Source organism: Nansenia antarctica (genome assembly GCF_963989245.1).
Source record: "Nansenia antarctica genome assembly, chromosome: 1".
NCBI lineage: Eukaryota > Metazoa > Chordata > Actinopteri > Argentiniformes > Microstomatidae > Nansenia > Nansenia antarctica.
Window position 1 is genome coordinate 57,823,238 of NC_137674.1, and position 25,640 is coordinate 57,848,877.

The window sequence follows — 25,640 nt, forward strand, 5'->3', positions numbered from 1 at the left end:
ATTACACAGTAATACATTAGCAGCAGTGGCTCTATACACACAATAATACAATGGCAACTCTGACTCACGGTGATGTTGTGTGTAAATGTAGTGTTAATGTATGACGTGAATGTATGTTCTTATTGTGTTACTGTATTGTTATTTGTGGAACGGTGGGTCCATTTAGTCTCTGTCTCCTCCCCAGGCCCTGAGAGGAAGCATGTGATGACCCACGCGAGGCAGAAGGGTTCCCTCAGCCATAGTCGTAGCATAGGGAGGCGGGACAACTGCCACCACAGGCCACATGGTGAGACCATGGGCGGAGCCTGGCCTGAGCGCTCGCTGCGATTCGGCAGGACCACGAAGAGGGGGGGGACCAAACAAGGAAGAGGCGCGGTCAAAGAGATGACTGCCAAAAGGGAGATGACTCCAGAACAGCACAGGAAGCAGAGCAGGAGGCGGGACAAGCGACGGGACAGGAAGTCGTACCCTCTGCGGGGGAGGAGAGGGAGTTCAGAAGGGGAGGGACTGAGCTGTCACGTTCTCCTCACGCGATTGGAGGAAGATATTTGTGAGAACGAGAGCGCAGAAGACAGGGAGATGAGTAACGGGGCCACACAACCGCCCGTCAAACCCGAATCTGGCAAGAGGGCGGCAAAAGGCAAAGCCAGCGGGAAAAGCCTGGTGAAGAAGATGATACCAAAAATTAAATCAAAATCAAATAATCCCAGCCCCGATCACTGCACACTTGTTCCAGAGCCACGTAAGCGTAGACTAGCCTCTCTAAACGCTGAGGCGGTGAACAGTCTGCTGCTGGAGAGGCCTGGTGACCCCCAGCTTGCAGCCAGACAGGCCAGGAGAAAACAGGAGGAGGCTGCCAGTGGAGAGGGTTCAGATCCAGCCAGGAGCACCATGGCCGAGTGTCCTAAAGGTCTGCGAGGCAGCAGCAAGGGCTCCGCATCGCACAAGCCCGAACCACGCCAAAGCTCGAAGCAGGCGAAGAGGGCCAAACTGGACAAAGGGGAGGAGAGAGGAGGGATTAGTCTGGAGAACCTGGATGCTCCCGCCCCCAGACGTCTAGCCGGACTCAACGCGGCTGCCCTGCTGAAGCTAACTAGCACCTCAGCTAGCAGCAAACAGCGAGCGAAACCAGCGACGAAGACCGACTGCAAGGCTACGTGCGCACCCTTGGTTGCAAAGAAGCCACCACCAATGAAACTCAAACCAAAGGGCCGTCAGCCCAAGCAGAAGGGGAAGAAGCTTCTTCCTCCGCACAGTGACTGTACAATGTGCAAGAAGGGTGGTTTTGAGCCTAAAGTAGAGTATGAATCCACCATCTGCACCCACCGGTTAACCAAGCCAGGCTACCAGTCACGTAGTATGTTAGCGTACCCGCTGAAGCCTGTCAAAGAAGAACAGGTGGAGGCAGAGCTGAGCCCTTACTACTGCTGCCCCCCGGAAGGTTCCGTAGAGTACTGCCACAGGCTGGCGCTCTTCCTGGGTCAACAGGCCTATGGCGATCCCGACGACAAATCTTTGAACTCATCCATGACCTCTGTGAAGCGAGAGTGCTTGGTGGCTTCACCATCCCTGTCTCATTCCCACCCACACACGGCCCTGACCCTCAGCCCTCACCCCTGCCTGTGCACCGCTGACCCCTGCTTCTCCAGCTACTACGTCCACATAGCACACCCTGGAACCCCGTCAGCGACCCTCGCCTCTCGGCCTTTGAACTTTGCCCCCTCCACGCTGTGCCCTGGTAGGGTGTCTGGCTCCAAGCTGCTGGGTGCTCCAGTCTCCCATGCCTCAGGACTGGCCCACCCAACTTTCTGTGGGTCTGTAGGCTCGCCCTGCTACGGTGAGGCTTGCCGAGTTAGTGGTTACGCCTACAGAGCCATGCAGCCAGTCACCAGCAGGGGGTGCTCTTTCAACACAGGATGCTCTGGGTGCACTCACAACATCAAAACAGGTAAGAGGAGAACAGAGGTGACTGCCTAAAATCACAGACGGCCTCTTTTCTCATATTAGCCGATTAGGAAATGCTAAGGACATAAACATCAATGTATTTATTAGTGATAAGATCTCATCCATTGCTTCATATATGTCATAACATTTTGTTAACTTGTAGTGATTTAGGGGTGTAACGGATCACCTAACTCACGGATCGGATCATGTCGCAGTTTCTGAGTCACGGATCGGATATATATATTTTTTTGAATTCTGTAAAAACACCACTTTTATTGTGTGGAACAAAAAAAAAACATTCAAGACTGGCCAGTCAAAACTGGTCAAATACACATTCAACTTAAATTATAGTGCAATGGGAAAGAGGGAGGAGGCGCGTGTAGTGAGTAAACAGCATATTTATTTTGCATTATCAACCTATCATTGCGCTTTAGAGTAAAACATAGCATGCAACTCTATATATTGATTTACAAGAGATATTAACAAATATTATTACTTGGTTACATTTTGAAATTGATCCGCAGTACACATGCCTGCCGAACCGTGGGGGGCGATCCGTACGGATCACGGATCAGCCATGATCTGTTACACTCCTAGTAGTGATGCACCTTTTTCATTGCCATTACAGATTCCGAGTAGTGAACATTGAGTATTTACCGATCCGATAAAAGGATCTTTTTTTAAATGTCAAATTCTACTGCCGCACCCTCAATACACTCACCTTGCAAATTTTGCAACAAGCTGTTATACTGGTGTCTGTCTCAAGCATGAAGTAATTTCAGACTGCAGACATGGTTATTATTTTGGTCACTGCACTCATGGTGTATCATCTTTGCAGCCGTCAGTCGATGACGCACATGTTTAGCAATTTGTTATGACAGTTTGTGCCACGGCATTGGATCGGTAAATCTCAGATTCCTGGCCAATATCGTCCCGATACCGATGCTCAGTATAAGATCGGTGCATCTCTATTAACTTATATGATGTATTCCCTAGAACCAGACAGATATATCGAAGCATGGATATTATCAGCCGATATTGGTCTTTTACAGACAAACTGGATCAGCAGATATTCCCTAGATAATGCACTGATACAGCACCAAAGATGTGCGTCAGCCTTACATTCCGAAATGATAGCAAATCAGTACATTTGGGTTTTTCCAAAGCAATATAGAGTAGACACTATACACTATATGGACAAAAGTATTGGGACACGCGAACATCACACCCATATTGTATATACTGTATATAAGTGCTTGTTGAACTTCTCATTCCAAAATCATCGGCATTAATATGGAGTTGGTCCCACCTTTGCTGCTATAACAGCTTCCACTCTTCTGGGAAGACTTTCTACTAGGTTTTAGAATATGGTTGCGGGGGGATTTGCTCCCATTCAGCCACAAGAGCATTAATGAGGTCAGGCACTGATGTTGGGCGAGAAGGACTGGTTCACAGTCGGCGGTCAGGTTCCAATTCTTCCCAAAGGTGTTCGATGGGGTTGAGGTCAGCTCTGTGTGCAGGCCAGTCTCCCAATCTGTGCAGGCAAGTTCTCCCAGACCAAACTCGGCAAACCATGTCATTATGTCACTTTGTGTTTGGGGGCATTGTCATGCTGAAACTGTAAAGGGCCTTCCCCAAACTTTTGCCACAAAGTTGGAAGCATACAATTCTCTAGAATATTATGATTTCCCTTCACGGGAACTAAGGGGCCTAGCCCAAACCACGAAAACAGCCCCAGACAATAATTGTGTCCACATACTTTTGTCCATATAGTGTATATGGATTTTTATGAATGAATAAACTGAGTGCCTACTGAAGTGGCTGAATTCAGAAAAGTAGCGTTACATCAGCATTCAATTAGCACAGTTTCTAACTAAAAGGAGGTTGACTGAACAAGAGAATTCGGCATAATGAGTCACACAGTGAGATATTATTTAGGGCTGGAATAAAACATTACTAGAAATTATAGTGGTTGGCAACGTAGACATGTAGGGGGTATTGTAACGGTATGTTTTAAGAATGCTTTTCACAGTGCATGTTTTGAGGAACTGAGTATAACAAACATAATTCAGTGGATGATCAAACTGTCACAACAAGTTAGATTGGACAGCAAATTACTGATATCAATATGCAGTGGACTGAACAATATGAAATTCTTAATTGGCATAGTAACTGCACATAAAATAAATAGATAGATATGACTATTTATTACTATTTAGATATAGATATTAGGCTACTATTTATCAATGGAGATCATTTCAGGTCATTATTGAGATATGGATTTTTGCCTTATCAGCATTAAGAGCATTGTTTTCCCATTATCCCATCTGTGAATTTAGCCACCCATAAATTGGCTTCAGTTGGGCTCTAGTATTCTCTCTCGAACATAACAGGCACTCTTAGTAAAATGGACTCAAAGTATATTTATTCAGTAGGTACACATAAACACACACACACACACACTGTTCAGTTGAGTTGATAGCAGGCTGTCCCTGTATGACAGCTTATGACCAGCATTCCAACCTGCCTGTTCTCCTTCCTTCCAGAGAGTTACTCCTCCCCCCAGGGGGACCACAGCCCCGCCCTCCTGGGTCCCCCATCCCTCCCCCTCTCCGGCTGCCCTCTCCCAAGTGCCCCCTCTTCTACCCAGACCAAACCCCGTCTCCTCACCCCAGTGACTGACCGAGGGCAGCCCCAGGCTAGGTTAAAACTGGCCAGGGAGTGCCCCCAGAGCACCGACCCACCCAACGGGTCCCTGTCAATGGGCCGGACGCGGCTGTCCCAGAAGCAGCCCGTCCCCACACCCGGCCTGAGCCCCGGTCTGAGCCCCGCCAAACAGAAGAGGGTCAGCCGCCGCCGGGCCACCAACGGCTGGCTGCCTGTAGGAGCGCCCACGGAGAAGGAGGTCTTCATTGCGGTGGGTGAAGGGGGTGTGCGTATGTGTGTGCATGTGTGCATGTGTGCGTGCGTGCGTGCGTGTGTGCGTGTTCCATTCCAACAGACCAGAGAGTAGAGGAGAGAGGAAGGATACTTTTTTTCTCAAACCCCATGTGTAAATCCAATAGAGTATTTACTGCCCCCCCCCCAAAAAATAGCATTGTGTAATGCTGACCCAATCCTGCTTCAACTCAGTCATTGTTTTTCAGTAACCTCCGTCTAGTGCAGACCTGGGCATTGTACGGCCCCTGGGCCACATGCTGCCCTTTGGCTGTCCCTGGCCGGCCCCGCGTGAGGTCATTTTTTTCAATAGAAAAATAATAATTTTCATAACAGTAGAAATAACATGTAAATAAGTGTACGCAATGCGTGCAATATAAATGCCTTGCTTTTATTTTGAAGGTGACTGCTTTGTTTCTTTTCAATTTACATATGTGCGTGCATGACTATGCTACACACCTTCACTGTAATGTGCAGTTGGAGAGATGCTGAGTTAGACGTTAGCCCTCAAAAAAGTCAGCTCACGTTAAAAAAAAGAATGATTGATGCAGAGTGTAGAGTTTTTAACAAGACATGGACTTCTAAATATTTATTTACTTAAGTCAAAAGCCATGTGCTTAGTTTGTGGATTACAGATCGCTGTGTTTAAGGACTACAATTTGAATCGCCACTACGAGACTAAACACGCAGACAAATACAAGAATTTGACTGATGCAGAGCGGGAACGGGCAGTCCCAACAGGACTGTTTACCAAGCTTTACACATCCAGGGATGGAGCGGTCAAGACGAGTTATGAGATATCCCATTGAGTCAATAGTTAAAGATCTTTATTATGACAGAAGCTGTAAGAGTTGTTAAATTACCTATCTTTTTCAAAGATGTCGGTATTTGTTTTTCAGAAAATCAGATGCTTAGCTCTGTGACTCATAATGTTAATAAATAATAGGCAAAATAGTGAAAATACCACCGCTCATCCGTGATCAGACTTTGCCGAGGTGCTGGAACTGAAGAGTGTCATAGAGTGCAAAATAACAGCATCCACACACTCAAACTGAGTGTCTGCTTTATCCCTGAAGAAGGTCTATGACCGAAAGCTCACAATAAACAAGGTTTTTTTGCACAGTGTTTGTGCGGATGCTGTTATTTTGCAATAAATAATAGACAAACTGATGTTGCAAAAGGTCAAAACTATAACTGCATTTACTTCCCTGTGTTTAAATGAGTCCTTTTGCTGAAAAACATCAAAATCACAATCGCTTTTTTAATCAAGTTAATTAATTGCATTTTCAGAATTGTTTTTGTGAAGGTTAAAAGTATGTTATGTTAAAAATTAAATTAAATGGTGATATAATGATTGGCAGTTTTAATCTTTTCTAAATTCTATATTTGACCTACTCCACATTTTCATAGCCTATCATAACATGTATTCTTACCAGTAGCAGCTATTCAAAACCATATCATTTACTGCTTTTTATAAATCTATACAAGTAATATTGAGCAGAATTAAGTTCAGCCTACTGGTCTGGCCCTCCACAATAGTCCCAGTTTCTCATGTGAACCCGTGTGAAAATTAATTGCCCACCCCTGGTCTAGTGTGTGTGTGTGAGTGTGTATGTCTGTGTGTGTGTGTGTGTGTGTGTGTGTGTGTGTGTGTGTGTGGTGTGTGTGTTTGTGGGGGGGTTGGAAGCGAGCAGTCTCTCTGTTTCTATTGTTTCTTTGTGTTGATAGTGAAAGTGTTACTTCCCTCTCATTTTCATAATACCACTGTGACCTTATCATCCCGGTTTGACTCATTCAACCCTTTTTCCACTCCAACCTCTGGTCATTGTTCTACATGAGAGTTTGTTCTCAGTCGAACCGTCAGGTAGAACGATACCACGTCTGGTTCCTGAAAGAGAGTGTGTTGTAAGAGCCATGTGTATTGACCTGTTGTGTTACTACCCGTGGTGTGTCTCAGGGGGACGACGAGACGGCCCTCCGACAGTGTTACGAAGGGGTGGCGAGAGACGGCGAAGTGATACACGTCAGAGACACCGTGCTGCTGCGCTCCGGCCCTAGGAAGAAGTCCCTTCCGTACGTTGCCAAGATATCAGCGCTCTGGGAGGACCCCAAAACAGGTGGGAGAAACTGAGAATTCCTTGCATAAACCTTTGTTTAACTGTTGTTGACCGTGTGTGTTTACCCTTATTATTGACTGTGTGTGTGCGCGTGTGTTTGTTTGTACGCGCATCCGTGCGTCCTCAGGAGAGCTGATGATGAGCCTGTTCTGGTACTATCGACCTGAACATACGCAGGGAGGCAGAGATCCCAGCATGCACTGTGAGGTGAGGCGAGCTCATCCTTCACTCCCCAGTAGTCTGAAGTGGCAACCCTCTCCCGGTATTCTTCCCTCTGTCAGCACTGATCTGAAAACACCGGATAGATAGTTAGATAGATAGTTTTCACATTAGTGAGGATGAAGTAATGCTTAGACGATGAGAGAAAGCCCCCTCAGATTACTGTCGCCCTTTCTACCTTTTGGTTGTACAGTGATTTTCAACGACGCGAAAACGACATGACTGTTCTTTACTTTCCTTTCAGAATGAGATTTTCGCCTCCCGGCACCAGGACGAGAACAGCGTGGCCTGCATCGAGGACAGATGCTACGTTCTCCCGTTAGCACAGTACTGTCGGTAAGGCATCCGCTGTTTTCGTTTTCCCCCCCATCCGCTCAGAGGGAAGACAACCCTCAATGGACACCTCCCTCTTGTCGAGACACGCGTAAGACCTTTCCTAGAGAGGGATGTAATCGCACGTCGTCACCGACAGTCCCAACTGTCAGTGACGGCACATCAGCATGGAGCATATGCACAGTACGTCGTACGAGTTAATGGGGACACCTTTACGAACGACGTGACGCAATGTGAAAGCAGCTTACGACTGCATTCCGGTAGATCAAAAGCGAGGTATCGGCCATTTGAGGATTTTTCCTCTGAGGGACATATTGTGGGGGGGGGGGGGGGTAATCACAAGTGTTAGGGAGGAGTGAGGTTACCCTTACCGAATTAGCTATTGCCCTGTTTTGTTTATATCCATAAGCACTGTGCTAGCGCATACATCTGTCACTTGCGTTTTAGCTTAAATGCGCCTCCACGGCCGACTGGGAGGTGCAAAAACACTATGGTTTTAGGAGTTCAGGATCATTCAGACGTACTGCTTCCTGATCCGAAAAAAAGGCATTTTGTCTCACTTATTTGCTTGTATTCTTTTCAACATAGACCACTAAGAACCACTGAAAAGTCTCTGGTATTGGACAAATCTAGTAACGGAATCTGAAGAGGATCCGATAAAATAGATTTCCACAGCGCTTCATGCTAATACTTTCAGCACAAAGTGCTTCATTAATGGGACAGCACAGGCAACAGTGGTAGAAAACACCTAGTTAGTTAGTAATGATCGATAACTGAACTCTGTGTGATTTCCTCCCGCTGTGCTTGCAGATTTTGTGCCTTGGTGAGACGGCGGACCGAGGGCGTCCCGCCTGGCAATGCCAGCGTGGTGCCCTGCCAATCGGACTGTGCCCCCCCCGCCCACCGCCGCGTGCCCACCGACATCGACCCGGAGCTGGTGTACCTCTGCCGTCACGTCTACGATTTCCGCTACGGGCGCATCCTCAAGAACCTACAGTAGGGGGCAGCAGAGGACAGACGGCCGCCCACACACACAGCTGTCCTCTGACAGGGGGGATGAGTAGTTGAAGACCCCTAAAGTGCTTAGGGGTGGGGGGGACCCATGAAGTATTGGAGAGGCTTTATCTGAGGTATTGGAACGGCGCCCTTAGAAGTGGGGGGCCCTGAAGTATTGAAACGGGACCCCCCGTAAGTAATGGAGGGGCCTCTGTAGTTGACATCTGAACTCCCTTCAACTGGAACTACTGTCCTGCTTAGGAGGAGGGGGAAGGGAAAGAAGAGGGGCGGTGGGGTGGGGGGGGATTCTCATCCACTTTCACTGAGATGATCCTGGATTGGATTGGATTGGATTGTCTGCAGCACGTAAAGAATTAAAGGTTCCATAAACCATGTTACCTACTGTACATCCAGACAGACAGGATGGGCTTGGCTCGCTGACCAATCAGAGAGCAGGAACCGTGGTAACGGAGAGCCTGTTGCTGAAGTTTTTGGTTTGACAGCTGTTATAATGAGGGCATATACAACACACAAACACACACACACACACACTCTCACACACACACACACTCACACACACTCTCACACACACTCTCACACACACTCTCACACACACTCTCACACACACACACTCTCACCCTCATGCACACACACACACACACACACACACACACACACACACACACACACACTCCGCTGAAGGGATCTCTTCTGACTAGGACAGTGTAAGAGTGATGTAGGGTAAATGTTTGTATCGGTTCAGTGTTGTCTGTGCCAGAGGCAAGCAGGCAGGCAGGCAGTAAAACCACCAGAGCAGGTTTGGAGAGGAAGTGGGAGTCTCTCCTGTGTGTGACAACTTACTCTCTGACCAAAGTGTGTTCCACTCTGTCAGAAATGAAACCCTATTCCCAAATCCACACGATGTGGCTCTAGATAAAAGTAGGGCACTACGTAGGGAATATATAGAACGTCTCAGCTCCAACCCCCCCCCCCCCCCCCCCCTTTTTTTTTTCTTATCTTTTTTGAGGACTGACATGCTTTTTTCTCCGATGGAGAGACCCCTTCATGTTGAGGTTAGACCCTCTATTTGTCTGCATCAGAAGGAGGGTTGTTGATGTTGATGTCAGTGCCCCACCTCTGCTCTTCCCCTTGACTTGCCTTATGACTTGCAGGTAGAGCTTTAGGCAGCTAGTCCCACCACGTCGAAATAGAAGGTGGTAGAACAGACATACTGGAGTCCACTTAGATTTCTCACTGTTCACTATTCTGTTTCGCTTGTCTCTCCAGTGAACCATGTAGCTATGAACGTTGCTTGCGAATGGCCAGTCCCTTTAGGTACCCCACATCCACTATCATGGAGCACATAGGAATGTCTGTTCTACTGATTCTAATTCTACGCCCCAAAACGTTCTCCCCCTAGGAGTTCCACCGTCTCCCAAGATCGAACCAAAGGATGTCACAAAGCAGAGCTCCTGTCTCATCCTTCCCTCCCCTCCATCCTCTCCTCACCCCCCGCCCCCCTTTTCCCTTGTTAGATTGCACTAATCCATTCCTTAATTACAACTTCTATGATTGTGTTCTGACTTTTTTCAGCTACTAATATTATAACGGGGGGAAAATACTGTGTATTCTTCATGTCTGTGTGCTTATTAGAGAATGGAAACTAAGGCTGTCGTGACGACTGTCAATGCATTTACATTTACACATTTTATAAGTAGAATCCGCCAGCATATTATTATGTGTTACCTGATGCACAAACAAGTCATATCTACCCATGAAATACTGTATGTACAATGAAAAGCATTCCTCCTAGTCTGGATCTACACTGGTATATACTGTATATCTACACTGGTCATGTGATCCAGATATGAAATGGCATCATGATGTAATTCGCTGTGCGGAACGTAACCTCGGCGTTCCAGAAGTTTTTTTTGTTTCTATCTTGGGAAATGTCTTTTTGATATGTTATTGAGATGTGTTGGTTGTTTTTTTTATAACCACAATCATTCAACATTGCCTTTGAACCTGCAAAAGTGTTTTGCTGTCTGTCATATTCAGTCAAAACAGTGGTGTGTGTGTGAACCTTTAGGAAAAGTACCTGGTTGCTTTGTTATACTGCAAACGTCTTAATGCTGGACTTTGCATATAATCTGTGTTTTGAATACCCAAAAGCCATCTGACATATACCGCCATTCTGACAGTTTGAATCATACCCCGAAAGATTAACTAATCAACCTTTTATGAGACAGAAAAAAAGTATGTGTTCAAAATCTAAATTGATTGATCAAAATGGGTAATTTATTTCTATTAATGCCCAGATTCTTTAGAAAAGTAATATATATTCTCCTACTTTAAAATGTCCTCCTTATCAAAAATATTTTATTATGTCAATTTCCTAAGATGGCATTTGCAATATATTTTTAGAGGGACTATTTTTGAAAATGTGTACATTCAAAAAACTAAAAATGTTATTATTTTTATTTTATTTTAGATTATTTTTCAGTTGAAATCACAAAGTAAAAATTGAGATTTGACCAAATAAAAGAAGAAGATAAATGGGACAGGGTCACTTCTGACTGCAAGGTGTGCTAGTTCAGTATTCCCTCCGTACTAAAGAGTTTTACTATGAAGTGTACATATCTGAACTCTAACCCTGGAAGCACAGGGCAGGAAGCAAACAGACAGCCAATGCACAGTGTCATATTTTTTGCAAGGCCTGTAATGATTATATTTAAAGAACAAAACGTATATTTAAATGGAGTAAACAATACAATATATGAGATTTCAATTTAACTTATTTGGATTTATGTGTTAATTAAAAGGTCCTGTTACTAAGACTTTTATGGTCAAGGAAAACTATTTCTGTTTGTTAGTAACTTATGAGTTTTTTGAGAGAAAAAAGTAATTGAATGGGAATTCACAAAAGGTGTAACATTAGTAGTTTGTATCTAGAGATGTGACTGGGCATCAACAGTGAAGACCAGACCAAAGCACCCCCAGGCAGAGAAGGGAGAGGTTACCCCTAACCACTGATACTGGGTTGAATATGTTCTCACCCCCCTAATCTGATCCTAGATTTGTGGTTAGAGACGACTTCTACCTCGAGCCATCCTGACTGACTTTACGTTTGACACCTGGGAGATTGCTATGGCAACACGGGTCACCTGAGCCTTCATTGATCTGTCCTATCAGTGGAGAGACACTCTACACCTGAGACAGGACGTCCTTACTCCACCTAGAAGTTTCCCTCAGCGACACACAGATCTAGGATCAGTGCTCCCTTCTGAAAATGTCATTATTATCAACTAGTCCAAACTGACCTCGGGTCATTGTCTAGGGACAAGGGCAGCTTCGAGAGGCCTGAAAGTGTTTTGCGTTATGAATTTCGTTGATATTTTCTTAAGTGACTTCAATTAGCGCCTTGATGGATTCAGCCTATTTCCAGATAGTGAAAGTTAGCTGATGGTTCTTAGATTATTAATAAAGGTGGTTGAGATGCAGCCGTGAACAGCTTTTTCAGCCCTTTGCATCAGTAGATAGACCACCGTTGCTTTTCTCCCAGATGTGCATTTACAGTACTGGGCCCCTAGAGGGAGCTCCCTGTACACAAATCCAATGTCCCCCTGACATCTCCAGAATAGAAGCTCTCAGGTGAAGTTGCCCCAAGGCGTGGATCTCTGATCCCCTATTTCCTAACTTAACCGTTGGGTGAATGGGAAAATGCAACACTGATCCAAGACCGGCGTCTTGGGGTATCTTTACCCCATTCCCAGATGCTTGAACTGTGGCTAAGTCTCAATGCTCTATGAAAGTTTCCTTTCCTTGTGTCCTTACCTTATGGCTTCTAATAGGGTAATGGATAGGATCGTATAAATTGCTGTGGACTATTGGGAAGTAGTCGCTCTATTTTGCTTCTTGAGGGTCAGCTTCAACGGGGGCATTAACAGATCTAATTGAAAGATTAGTTTTGCTCAAGCCAACCTTCATGACCAAGGGTTTCCTTGGTGACAAGGGCCACCTTCGCTGATGCGACCCAGGAAGTATTTTCACTCCATAAACCTAAACAAAGCACCCCACCAACGCTGAAACTTTGCATTTTGTGTTCTGTATCAATGCTAAATGTTGGCATATATTTTGATATATTTAAAAATGGGGGATTAAAAAAGTCTAGATATTTTTGGAGTAGAGAAACGATGTGTGTATCAAATAATTGTGTCACTTTGTCATGCTCTCTCAAAGTCTCTTGGATTTTTTTGGAAGAATTCTAGCATCCCTGCTGATTTAATGTTACGTTGAAAGAATATTTATAAAGTCCTTTGTGAAAAATGTGAGCTGTTCTTCATTTCATCACGTCTTTTGTTGTGAGAAAAGCTTTCATGCTGCACACGCACAATGGAATAGAAAGACACTGATCCCGCTGTGAGGTCGTTAACTAAAACATTTTGGGAACTGTTATGTGTTTGCATAACCTCATACCAAGTGCATTTTTAAAAGTATACTGTACATAAACATACACAACTTCTCCTCTTCCTCTTCTCTCTTAATTTCTTCTCACCCTCTTCTTCTCTACACCTCCTGTTCTGTCCACCTTCCAGAGACACATTCCCCCAGTCCAGCTTGGGTCCTTATCCCTGCTCAGGGCGTTAGGAATGTCCAGCACACACACCAGCCACACGCTAGCACAGCTTCTGATGTCTGTCACACACGGGTGTATAATGGCCTGAACAGGATGTGTGTGTGCGTCCTGCCTTAGTTCCTACACACTACAAGTCCATAGAGTATTGCATAGAGTAACTGCTAGTTATTAGTTAGATTTCGGTTCTTGCCATATCCCCGTGCTCCCTCCTAGACCTGTGCTTATTGTAGCTACCTCTGAGGACCTCACCTCATGATACACTGGCATAGTCTAACAGAACTTCACTCTGAGGGTGGTACCAAAAATGGCAACTTCTACATGGCACCAAAAAGGGTTGTACAGGGACAAACCAAATCAGTCCTTCTGTAGCACCTATGAAGGACTGTTCCTGAGAGATGATGGAGTGGACTGGGGGGCATGTTGTGTTCTGCTCTATGTATTGTTTCCTGAGAGCAGTAAACTCTTGGCTAAACCTGAGCTTTGTTGATCAGATAGGTGTGTCTTAGCTTGCTGTGTCGATTCCAATCCAAAAGCTGAGCTGCAGAACTGAAAATGAAACTTCACAAGCAATTACAATGAAACATAGACATTTTCTTCTAAGCTGGGTCACAGACAGGGGAAGATAACCTGTGCAATTTGAGCAGCCTGGCCAAAGAAAAATAAACTACATGGGAGCATCAGCCAGAAATTTCCTTTCTTTTCATTGTGAGCGATAGCAGGAGCATCTGCCTGAAAACCAATCCAGTGAGTGCAAAATTGACAGAAAGACAGCTTACTGTTGAGACCCTCACGGTACTCTCCTTGGCCTTTCATCGGTTAACACAATCTTCCTCAGCCGTGTAATTACCATCCCCCGGCTTATTGCCTCTCTTGATGTCTGTGGTTAATCAATTTTTCCTTCCTAATCTCAGTAGCTCATCAGCCCCAAGTCCAAGCTCCGTCCAGACCGGATGGCGTGGACAGTCTGTCTGTCTGATGTAAGCACTTTAGTGGAAGGGATGTAGCTACGTTTGCAAACATCAGCAGTTCAGCGAAAGACCTATGGTTAGAACCAGGATGAGTATGTGTTGTCTTACTGTACACTCGCCGAACACTTTATTAGGATACACTATACTAATACTGGGTAGGGCCTCCCTTTTGCTCTCAAAACAGCCTACATTCTTTGTGGCACTGATTCCACAAGATGCTGGATGAAACATTCCCTTGAGATTCTGGTCCATGGTGACCATGATTGTATCAGATTTTTTAGGTGCACTTTCAAGCTGTTGAGAATCTCCCATTCTACCACATCCCAAAGTTGTTCTATTGGATTCAGATCCGGTGACTGGGATATCCATTGAAGAACACTGAACTCATTGTCATGTTCATGAAACCTGTTTGATACGACATGGTGCATTATCATGCTGGAGGTAGCTATTAGAAGATGGGTACATTGTGGCCATGAAGGGATGCACATGGTCAGCAACAATACTCAAATAGGCTGTGGCATGATTGATTGGTATTAATGTGTCCAAAGTGTGCCAAGAAAACATTCCACACACTATTACACCACATGAATGAATGAGCAGGTGTACAGGTGTTCCTAATAAAGTGTTTGGTGAGTGTGTAGTCCTGACATTGTGAATTACACCCCAAGTTAGCTGTATAGAACGTCTCCAATGTATTGGAGTGGTTGCATACAGCTAACCCACAGCAGACTATTGCAGACCCTCTCATGCTATTGATGTACACACACACCCACACATGCACACACACGCAAACAAGCTCTCCCCCTCCTTTACCCACTGGCTGACGGCTTGAGATGGCTTACCAGGGCCTTAATCTGTCCTTAGTGACATCATCTTCCCCTATGCTCCATGTACTCTCCTCTATGGCTCTGGAACAAGGGATGATCGAAGGGGGGGGGGGTAGTTTAGGGAAAGTCACTTAACTCAGAGGAAGAGGAAGAGGAGGAGTGTAAGAAGCCATTCGTACTAGGATCATACATATACACACACACACACACACACACACACGCGCAGAGGCATGGCAGCAAGCGTGGGGGCCAGCGACACACACATGGAGGAGCTGGTGGACCATGGGTTGGAGATGGAGGAGACTGGGCATCATGGGCTGCTGAGTAGGCCCTCTCTCAGGGAGACGTACCACAGGGACACCCTACTCGCCCCAGAAACCGACTTCATGACAGGTCAGTGGGGGACGGGGACGGGGGGCGGGACGGGATGAGCCAACCTAAAAAGGGTTCTTCGGGTTGACCCTGTAGGAGAACCCTCTATGTGAGGGTGGGACCAAAAATGGCAGCTTCTACATGGCACCAAAACGGTACTGCAAATAAGGGTGCGTTCATAAAAAAAAGGGACAAACCAAATAAAGTTACGTTCGTAAATACGCTCTGGAAATCTGCTCTCTGTTTCAACTGAAATCAGTTCATTTCTAAACGGTCAGAGAGCACCCCCGGGTGAGCTCCGGCACTCTCAGAGCGTATTTACGAACGCACCCGAAATGTTTTTGGATGTAGATACCACCTTATTGAATGACCATACCTGAGAGATGGTGGAGTGGAGTGGGGACGTGATTGGGGACGACGACGACGACGACGACATGTTGTATTACTCAGTGTATTGTTCCTTGAAAGGAGTAAAGGTTTGGTTAAACCTGAGTTGTTTATCTGACAGGTGTGTGTTAGCTCACTGTGTGACAGGACTAATGACACACACCACCTCATCTTGGAACACTCACAAACAAAATGAAATGTGTCTCCTCTGAGAAAACGTCCTTGTCCTACCCCTGCAGTTAGATACAGAACAATAGTAATACACACGTTTCTCTAGGCCTAGGCTTATCAGAACATTGCCTAGAAACACAAATAACATGGCCCGCAGTTGGTATAGCCTTTTAAACGTCAATTCTACTGTGTGTCACTGAATAGGGAATAGTCAGCCTGTCTTATGCATGTTATGGAATTATGTCATGGTTTAGAGGTTTTAATTCTGATTTTGGTTAAGTCCTGTGTAGCCTTGGAGGCATTAGTCTCATCAGGGAGTGGACTAATATCCACAGGGTCATGCACCAGCGTACCGTACTGTACACTGTGTGAGAGTGAAGGATCAGGATATGAACCGACCGGTGCTCTTCCTCATTCAGAAAACACGCCATCGGTGAGAGAGGAGAATACCTGACTATTGCACTCTCCATCACTGCTGAATGTGTTAGTTATGCTGTTAAATGTATTTTGGGGGTGTTGATAAGTGCACTGTTTAGTGTTTCTGTGTTAAGCAATTCCTCCCGTGTGGAAAAACCTGTGTGTGAGTGTGTGCGTGTGTGCGTGTGTGTGTGAGTTTGTGCGTGTGTGTGTGAGTCTGTGTGTGTGTGGATGCTGGCCAGGGAGCAGAGGCTTTGAATAGTGCAGAGATTGAGTTCTGGGATTATGGGCTATTCTAATTCCAATCCCATATGGCAACGGGTTGATGTCAAAGCCAAGGCCAGGAAGAGAAACATTAAGTCACAGGGACACATACAGAGTCATCAAACAGAGAACAACGAAAAACGGTCATGGCCCTAAACACAGTGCTGCTAGGTGCATGTGTGGTTAAAAGTTTTTTTTCTTTTTTTTAAACTGCCACAATATATTTTATATGAAGCTGTATAGGGCTGTGGGACATTTTGATTCTATTTCAAATGGTCCATTAGATATCGCTGGTGTCTCTCCTTTATCTGAACATTCTTCTCTTAAAAGGCGTTCCTGGAGGCTAGAAACACTTGTTTTGTTTACTTGGGGGGTCACAGTACAGAAAACATATGGGAACTACTGTTTTAGAGTAAGACCTTTGTACACAAAGACTGTTTAAAAAGTGGTACCCGATGCCTCCTTGCTTGGCACTCAGGATTAAGGGTTGGATTCGGGGTAAGACCATGCGACATACCAGCATCATGTACATCAAGCCGCCTCACGCTACTGAAACAGGAACGCTACTGAAACAGGAGATAGCCTCCTGCTCCTATGGGCCAATAGGTACTTAGTACACAAGATATTCATAGCGTGTCACCTACAGCTTCTATCAATCAATGTCCTGTAATGCTGTAACCATAGTGTCCTGGAAGTTAACAACGGACTGTACAAGCTGCTTACAGGAGAACAATAGAAGGACACGCCATCTTTACCTCAGTGCGAGAAGGATCCTGTTGTAGATCTTTCTTATTCACTCCTTTCCCCTCTTATCCCTCTCTCTTTTTATCCCATTGTCTCCCTCCCTCTCTCTTTCTTTCTTTTTCTTTCTCTCAGTGACTCTGTTTCTCTCTATCTGACATGAGGCTTATCCGTGTGGGGGTGGGGTTGCTCGTGCCAAAGAGGCTCAGCCTCAGTCTGAGGGATTATCATTGTGCTCAAAACCCACTGTTGACCAGAACACACACACACACACACACACACACACACACACACACATATACACACAAACCAATGCACTATTTAGGCCGAGCTGGAGCGGATAGCTTTTGGAGTTTTTAAGCACTGTCAAACCCCCACCCCCACTCCTACACACACACACACACACACACACACACAATCTCAGCTCACGGCTTTAAACACTGTCATAAACATCACCCCATCACATATCGTCGGTCAGTCACTAAGAGGATAAATGAGAGAGAGAGAGAAGGAGTGAAATCTCCAAACATCCAAGCCTCACAACATACTGAACAGTTCACCTCTGCCTCTTCTGCTCTGGGTGTGAGTCTGGAAAGAGAGGAGAGGAAGAGGACAGTTTGAACCGAGTTACTCTTTTGATCTGATCGAGCTGTGAGGCTGGGAAGAGAGGAGTGGAGGAGAGGAGTGGAGGAGAGGAGAGCTGTGTGGATGTGTGGTCCATTGTGACATAACTGGAACAGCGGAGATGAGATCTTAGCCGACACCCGCCAGTGGAACGGAGAGACCAGACACGGTCAGATGGAGGGAGAGCCTGACTGTCTGACAGGAGCCAGAGGAGGAGAGGAGAGGAACAAGGGAGGGAATGTGAGGGAGGAGAGAAAGAGGAGGCGGCTATGCCAACAGAAGCGTTATGATGACGCCTCGTCACTGCCAAGGGTTTGCAACGGTATTCAACAGCTCTCGTCTGTCTGTTTAAAATCCTTATGAGAGTGGATACAGCAGCCTGCTGTTAATGTCTGGCAATAGTATGGGATGAGTATGGTTACTATTATGTGTGTGTGTGTGTGTGTGTGTGTGTGTGTGTGTGTGTGTGTGTGTCTGTGTGTGTGTGTGTGTGTGTCTGTGTGTGTGTGTGTGTGTGTGTGTGTGTGTGTCTGTGTGTGTCTGTGTGTGTGTGTGTGTGTGTGTGTGTGTGTGTGTGTGTCTTCGTGTGTGTGTGTGTGTGTGTGAGTGTGTGTGTGTGAGTGTGAACTCTGCAGTGTACAGTGTAATTAGTTCACTGGACTGGGTTATGGCCTAATTCCTATTTGGTTCATATGGGTTACATATGTTCATCCCTATATGACCATAGTTCTATGGTATGCAACATCTTATCTCAGTGGACATGCTATGCTATGCCAATTAAGTATGGATGCCTTGGTTTTTTGGTTATGATTCAAATGGCCAGTGGCTTTAGCTCAGTGGCTAACGCTGTCTGTGTTCTCCATAGATGACCTCAGCTCTGCGACCAGCAGGATGGACATGGTCTAAAATGTAATTCAACGGGCAGTGGTTTCAGTTCAGTTCAGCTCAGTTCAGTTCAGTTCAGTGGCTAGTGACGTGAGTTCTGTGTGGGCTAATGTAATGTTGACGTTGTTGTGTACAGATGACAGTAGCTCTCCAGCCTGCGGCATGGATGTGGCAGACCGCCTGACCTACCTGGAGCAGAGGATGCAGATGCAGGAGGATGAGATCCAGCTGCTGAAGATGGCCCTCTCTGATGTCCTGAAGAGGCTGAACATCTCAGAGGAACAACAGGCTGTAGCCGGCAGGAAAGCACCCGGGAAAGGTTGGTACACACACATACACAGACACACACATGCATGCACGCACACACGCACGTATACACACACATGCACACACAGATGCGCATGCGTGCACGCAACGCACGCACGCAGGCACACACGCATGCACACACACACACATACACACACACACTCACAGACGCCCACACACACACACACACACACACACACACACACACACATGCACACACACACACACTCACAGACACCATCCTCACTTCCTTGCCCTCTGTGTGTACAAGCATCCAGGCCAGCGTCTCTGGCCCTGCCCTCCAGACCGTCAATGGGTAATCCCAGCGCCGCCTCTCTGAAGAAGAACACTACGCTGCCCTCTAGCACCACAGCGAAGAACTACACCCCCCCATCACTCAGCAAGAGGTACAGCATTCCTCCGTTACCATGAACCCTGACGCCTAAAGGGACCTAAAGGGAGTACACCCACTGCTGACCAGAACACACACACACACACACACACACACACACATACACACCCCGTCACCAGCATTCTCTAATATATCCTAATATCTGCTGAGTCAAGGTGAGTTATCCTGGGATGGACTGATGACACACCCACCATAGGAACATATCCAAGCCAGTGCAGTATGGTTCAGGTCGGCTCTGTCATGTGTAAAGCCCCTAAGCATTCACATGGCAGTATCTAGAGTCTGCAATCAGTGGGTTGTTTTCAAAGAGTGATTATAGGTTTGTATTACTGCTCAATGGGTTGTCTCGCTGAAATCAATGTTGTTGAGAGTGTATTAGAGCTTGGTAAAGTAATTGCACAGTGAGAGGTAAATCCCCCATCATGTAGAGCTCTCATCAATGATATTATACTGAGTGCAATCTCATCATCATCATCATCATTACCATCGTCGTTATCATCACTGATTGATTTCCCTCCTCTTACCTCTCCCTGTTTTCATTACTTCCTTTTCTCTCCTTCACTCTCTCCACCCCTCTCCTTTTCTCTATTCTCCATTGTATTTCACTGTTCCTCTCTCTCTGCTACACTCCCTCTCTATTTTTCTACCCCCCCTCACTCTCTTGTTCCCCCTCTCTCTCTCCCTCTCTCTCTCTCCCTCTCTTTGTTTCTCCCTCTCTCTTTCCCCCTCTCTCTCCCCCCCCCCCCTCTCTCTCTCTCTCTCCCTCTCTCTCTCTCCCTCTCTTTGTTTCTCCCTCTCTCTTTCCCCCTCTCTCCCCCCCCCCCCTCTCTCTCTCTCTCCCTCCCCCCCTCTTTTTCCCTCCCTCTCTCAGTGCTATGAGGAGTCCCGCAGGCAGTGTGTGTAGCTCCAGGACCACACGCACGCCCTCCCGCCCCACCTCTGCAGCCTCCAGCTGTAGTAAGATATCCCATGACAGGTAGGTATGTACTGCACAAGACCCTGTGGATGTCTGTGGCAGTCTTAGCAGTCGTAGTCACGTAGGTGAATGTGCTCTTGACGTTTACTGTGACGTGTTGCTGTTGCTTATGGCGAGGAGAGTGTGAAACAGCCTTAAAGTTCTACATGTTCTCTTGACCGGTCTGTTGTTCTCTGCAGGCTCTTTAGAGCAGGGGTGCACAGCTCCAGTCCTTGAGAGAAACAGTGTTGGTTTTCATTGTTCCGGTGTGAAGTAGCAAAAGTAAAAAGGGAAGCAGCTGGGTTATAGCCCGTTTGGACTCGATTAGTGAACCCCGCCTGCTTGAGAACACACCTTGTGAAGCATGTGATGGGGACTAACTCATCTCTTCTCTCCTCTTCTCTTCTCTTTTCTTCTCTCTCTCTCTCTCTTCTTCTCTTATAACAGCAAAGCCAGGGAGCCACCAGTCTGTGCAGGTAAGAAAATACCTGTATTTGCTGGTAGTGTGCTCTTCCCGCCAGTAGGGTGTAGAACTGAGCTTTATAAGAGATCTCTAGGGAGGTGAATGAATTCATGCTGTTGAATGCTGTTAAATGCAATAGTATGACTGGTATGCTTAGAGTAGCCAGGCCTCCCATACACCCATCTGATCTGCGTTTGTCTCCTACAGGGACGAGGCGTGTGACACACTGCAAAGGTAGGCCTCAGTCCTGACAGCATCTAACATGTGTGTGTGTGTGTGTGTGTGTGTGTTTTTGTGTGTGTGTGTGTGTGTGTGTGGAAGAGTCGATATGTTTAGTCCATGGAGTTATACCTGAAAACTCAAGTACTGTATAAATGTACTGTATGATGCGGCAGGCCGCTGTAGTATCGGTGCTGTGTTGACGCCCTCATTTTATGCTTGTTTCTTGTTTTCTCTCACCATGAATTCTCTTCCTGCCCTCATTTCTCCCCACACACTCTTTTCTTTCATTCTGAACCCCTTTCCCCATCTCCTCTGCTCTCCTCTCCTCTCCCCTTACGTTTGTCCCTAACCCTCGCCCTCTTCCTCCAATTTCACCTCTTCACTTAGTGACTATGCAGATCTATCTGAGCCCCCTATCAAGAAGGACTGGATTTTCTGAGATGGACAAGTCAGCCGGCACTGTCCCCAACACCCGACCCACAGGAGCCCCAACGACCCCCCAGAACAAAGGGGCCCCGACCTCGGACCGGGCTAGACCAGAGGCCCGGAAAAATAACCTCGCCATCAACATTCCTCTCCAGAAAACCATGAATCAGAATACCTATTCATCCTCGGACACGCCAAGCTACAAAAACCCCATCAAAACACAGAGCCAATATTTCCAGATCTGTTACTAAAGTATAGGCTTAGGAATAGGTACAGGATTCCTATAATATAACAACTGAGACAGGGTCAGATATTCCCTCATGCCTCTAATCGGGAAATTGATCCTAGATCTGTGATTAGGTGTATAGGCTCATTAAGTAGAGTTTTGGAATAGTTTATAAATGCATTCATAGTAATGTGAGGAATGTAGAAGTGGAAGCTGTCTGTCTTCAGTAATGTGAGAGTGAGTGACTGATAGTTAATGGTGTTTAGGGTTTTGGTTTGACTTGATTTGATTGTCAGGATGAGTCCTGTTGCATTTCTTAGCATCCTCAGTAACCACCACAGCGTAGTACATTCTTTACTCAATGTTCAATATCTTTCATATTTTTGTTTCTTTCGACTGGATAATTCGATTTTAATTCTTGGCACCCTATCTGTCGTTAATGTCTCTATTCTGTGTGTGTCCTTTGTATGTTTGTGTCAGTAAATATATATGGATTTATGGATGTTCTTTGAACACTTTTGAACTCTAACTTTGATATGTACAGTACTTTACAGTATGAGTGAACTTTAACTTTTACTTAATTTCTGTGTGTATCTGTATGTCTCTACCAGTGGCGTTCAACATTTCAAAATCATGTCAAACTGTATTTTGAGGGGAATACCCCTTAAACCTTTCACCTCAAACAGCTACTGGCAGCCAATAAACACCTGTGATGACCCACTGACCCACTGACTGGAGCTACGTTCTCTCTTGTCTCCTGTTCCTGTCTCTATTGTTATTGTTGTTCTGTATGCTGAAACAATCTTCTTTATACACTGATTAGATTGATAGGTAGATAGATAGGTAGGTAGGTAGAGGTAGGTAGGTAGGTAGGTAGGTTGGTAGGTAGGTAGGTAGATAGATAGATGGGTAGGTAGGTAGGTAGATAGATGGGTAGGTAGGTAGGTGGGTAGGTAGATAGATGGGTAGGTAGGTAGGTGGGTAGGTAGATAGATGGGTAGGTAGGTAGGTGGGTAGGTGGGTAGGTAGGTAGCTAGATAGCTAGATAGACAGACAGACAGATATGTGGCACATATTTTTTTTTTGCATATTACAATGTTTAAGTGTTGAAGAGGCCACTCTATATAACAAAGAACAGTTTTAGGATCACTAAATACTCATAATTTGTTAATTGGATTCACTCAGTGGCGTAACTACCATGCAGGTAATGCAGCTGCATTAGGGCCCAGAGTCATGTGGGGCCCACAGCCCTCGAATTATCGTATCATATTCATGATAAGATCTCAAGCACTGAGTCTCTACAATATAAACTACTAATATATATATACTAATACCTCAATGTTACATTTCTAAATTACATTTAAATAAGGATTAATGCCAGTGATTTGATGTTCAAAAATGTACAAAGGGCGCGGAGGAATTGTGGGTTATGTTTGACATGCGTAAAGTTACTGCACGTCCACATTCCGCACAGAAGAAGAAGACGGCATCTCGCTAGAGAACAATCACTGAGAGAGAAACAATGATGCCCAAGCACCAAAGTGGATTTCAGAAAAGAAAAACAAAAGAAAGAATTTCTGATAAAAAAAAAAAAAGAAACTCCCTAAAATAGCAAGTTTCTTTAGCAAGAAAAACACAGCTGAGGAAAAGACGACACCTCCGGCTACAGCTAATTTTAGTGCGCCCGCGCTCGCTCTGCTGCTTTGCCTGTGTTTTGATTCAGAGCGAGTTTCTCCGGTATTTGTTTTGAAGGGTACCAACATACAAATAAGCATATCTTCTTAAACTATTTTCAGATTTCAATGTATGACACATCATTTGAAAGCTTACAATATGCAGTTTCATAATATGAAAAGGCCCCTAGTACTCAAGGACTTTTTTCACCAGACCCTGTCACATATATTGGAGATATTGTATTGTATGCTTGTTAGCGCCCTCCTGTGGAGGCAGAGTAGGGCAGACACTAGCAGGATTTCAGCAGAGATAGGTGTATACCATTTTTTGATTGATTGATTGATTGAAAACCTTTATTGTCCCCAATGGGGAAATTTTGTTGTCAAACAGCTCAGTTAGGGCAGAAAACATTCAGTACAGAAAACAGAAAAACATTCAATAAAAAACATAAAACAGTGCAGGCTCAATAAGTAAAAAGTTCCAAAAGTTCCATCTCCAGGTCTCCCCCACCCTGCAGGGCCTGGTTGTAGAGTCGGAGTGCAGCTGGAATAAAGGACTGTCCAAATCTTTTTGTACTTTGACGGGGGAGAACAAATCTGTGGCTGAACTTGCTCCTCATCCCTGCCAGCTAGGGCTTTATACCATGATGAGCCATTATGGTAGTTAAAAAACAAAAAAACATAGTCATTGTGACATTGTGTTTCTTCAAACCATGACCCAAAACCTATAAGTGTTTGTTGACCAATTAGACAGTGGACCCCAATCCCTGGCCCAAAATAGGGGCCATGTCTTTAGTCAAGGAGTCCCTCTACTGGCCAAAATATAATAGTGCCTCTAGTTTGGACATTGGACATGACTTATTCCATAGAATTTATTGAGAGGAGATCGGAGCTACCCTCCCACCCCTCTGTGGGGATTAGAGATGTTAGATCAGCATCTAGACACGGCTGTTTGTGCAGATTGAAGTAGGGGCCTACATCCCACACCTGAAATCCCATCCCACCATATAAGTATGTGATCAGAGTGTGAGATTCATCTAGGTGGGTTTATGCTCAGTACTGTAACTTCTGTGTCTGTCATTCTGGCACTTCAGGCCATTTAGTCCTGGCTGTGTTCCTGTCCCTCAAATAGGCCGTCCAACTGTAGAGGAGACGTTCGGGCCACTGCCAGAGAAGGCGTTGACACCCAATGATGGACGTCCCCTGTGCGGCCGTACCACCTTGTCAAGCCTGATCTCGTCAGATCTCAGAAGCTAAGCAGGGCTGGGCCTGGTTAGTAACCTGGATGGGAGTCCAAAAAGGGTGAAAGCCTGGTTGCCGTGGCACATATATGTGGCTTGGGGTGGCATGTTCCCCCCATGTCCACTAGGGGTCTCCTTCACCCCACATGGAAAGACATGCCAAAGTGAACACCCGTCCCTGACCACGACGGTGAAGAACGCTACTTGGTCCCCGGGGCGCCGGGTGTCAGTTCAAGCCGCGCCAAAAGGGCGACCGCTGCCCCTGGCTGACCAATGGCAGCCCGGATAGGTTACAAAGGCAGAGGACAATTTCCACCTGGCGACCCGCCGAAGATAGTGCATGTGCTTGTGTTTGTGTGTGTGTTCACCTAAAACTTGCATGTGTGTGATCAGAGTGTAAACTGCCGTGTGTGGCCATTAAAAGACCATCAAGGTCCGATTTCTCTCTCTCTTCTCCCCTCAAACCTGGTTGTATTTCCATCAAACTGATTGCAGTCTGTCACTTTTCAGTTGTGTGGTCTGTGTCTGTGTGACGTTAAAACCCGGCCAGACCCATGTTGAAGGTTGGCCACAGTTGAATATTACAGCTGCTGCCATATCACTGTGTTCAATGACTGATGCATCGGTGCCTTCTGGCATTTACTTTGCTAACACACAGATGTCCAATGAATCAGCTTCAAATGGCATAGCCTACTGCTGGTAGACAATGTCTTTGACCTAACAACCCCATCTGTCTTCCATATAATAGAGAAACAGCTGGCCAACGCACCTGTAGTATAATGGGTATTATGCCCTATCAGAACAACCTTTTCATCGAAGTTATGAGGTTAAACTAGGATTAGGCTAAAACCAGGTGTATTGCCATTGTTTTTGCTTAA

General features: G+C 45.8%; 1 protein-coding gene across 1 annotated transcript; it reads left to right on the plus strand.

The window, feature by feature from the left end:
- Positions 1-204: 204 nt before the first annotated feature.
- LOC308164108 (bromo adjacent homology domain-containing 1 protein) lies at positions 205-8,550 on the plus strand (the record flags this gene model as incomplete). The annotated part of the gene is made up of 6 exons (XM_080538261.1): positions 205-1,948; positions 4,491-4,861; positions 6,839-6,998; positions 7,126-7,205; positions 7,462-7,553; positions 8,361-8,550. 6 exons carry the CDS (start codon positions 205-207, stop codon positions 8,548-8,550), a joined length of 2,637 nt encoding a protein of 878 aa, XP_080394387.1.
- Between the last annotated feature and the right edge of the window lie 17,090 nt (positions 8,551-25,640).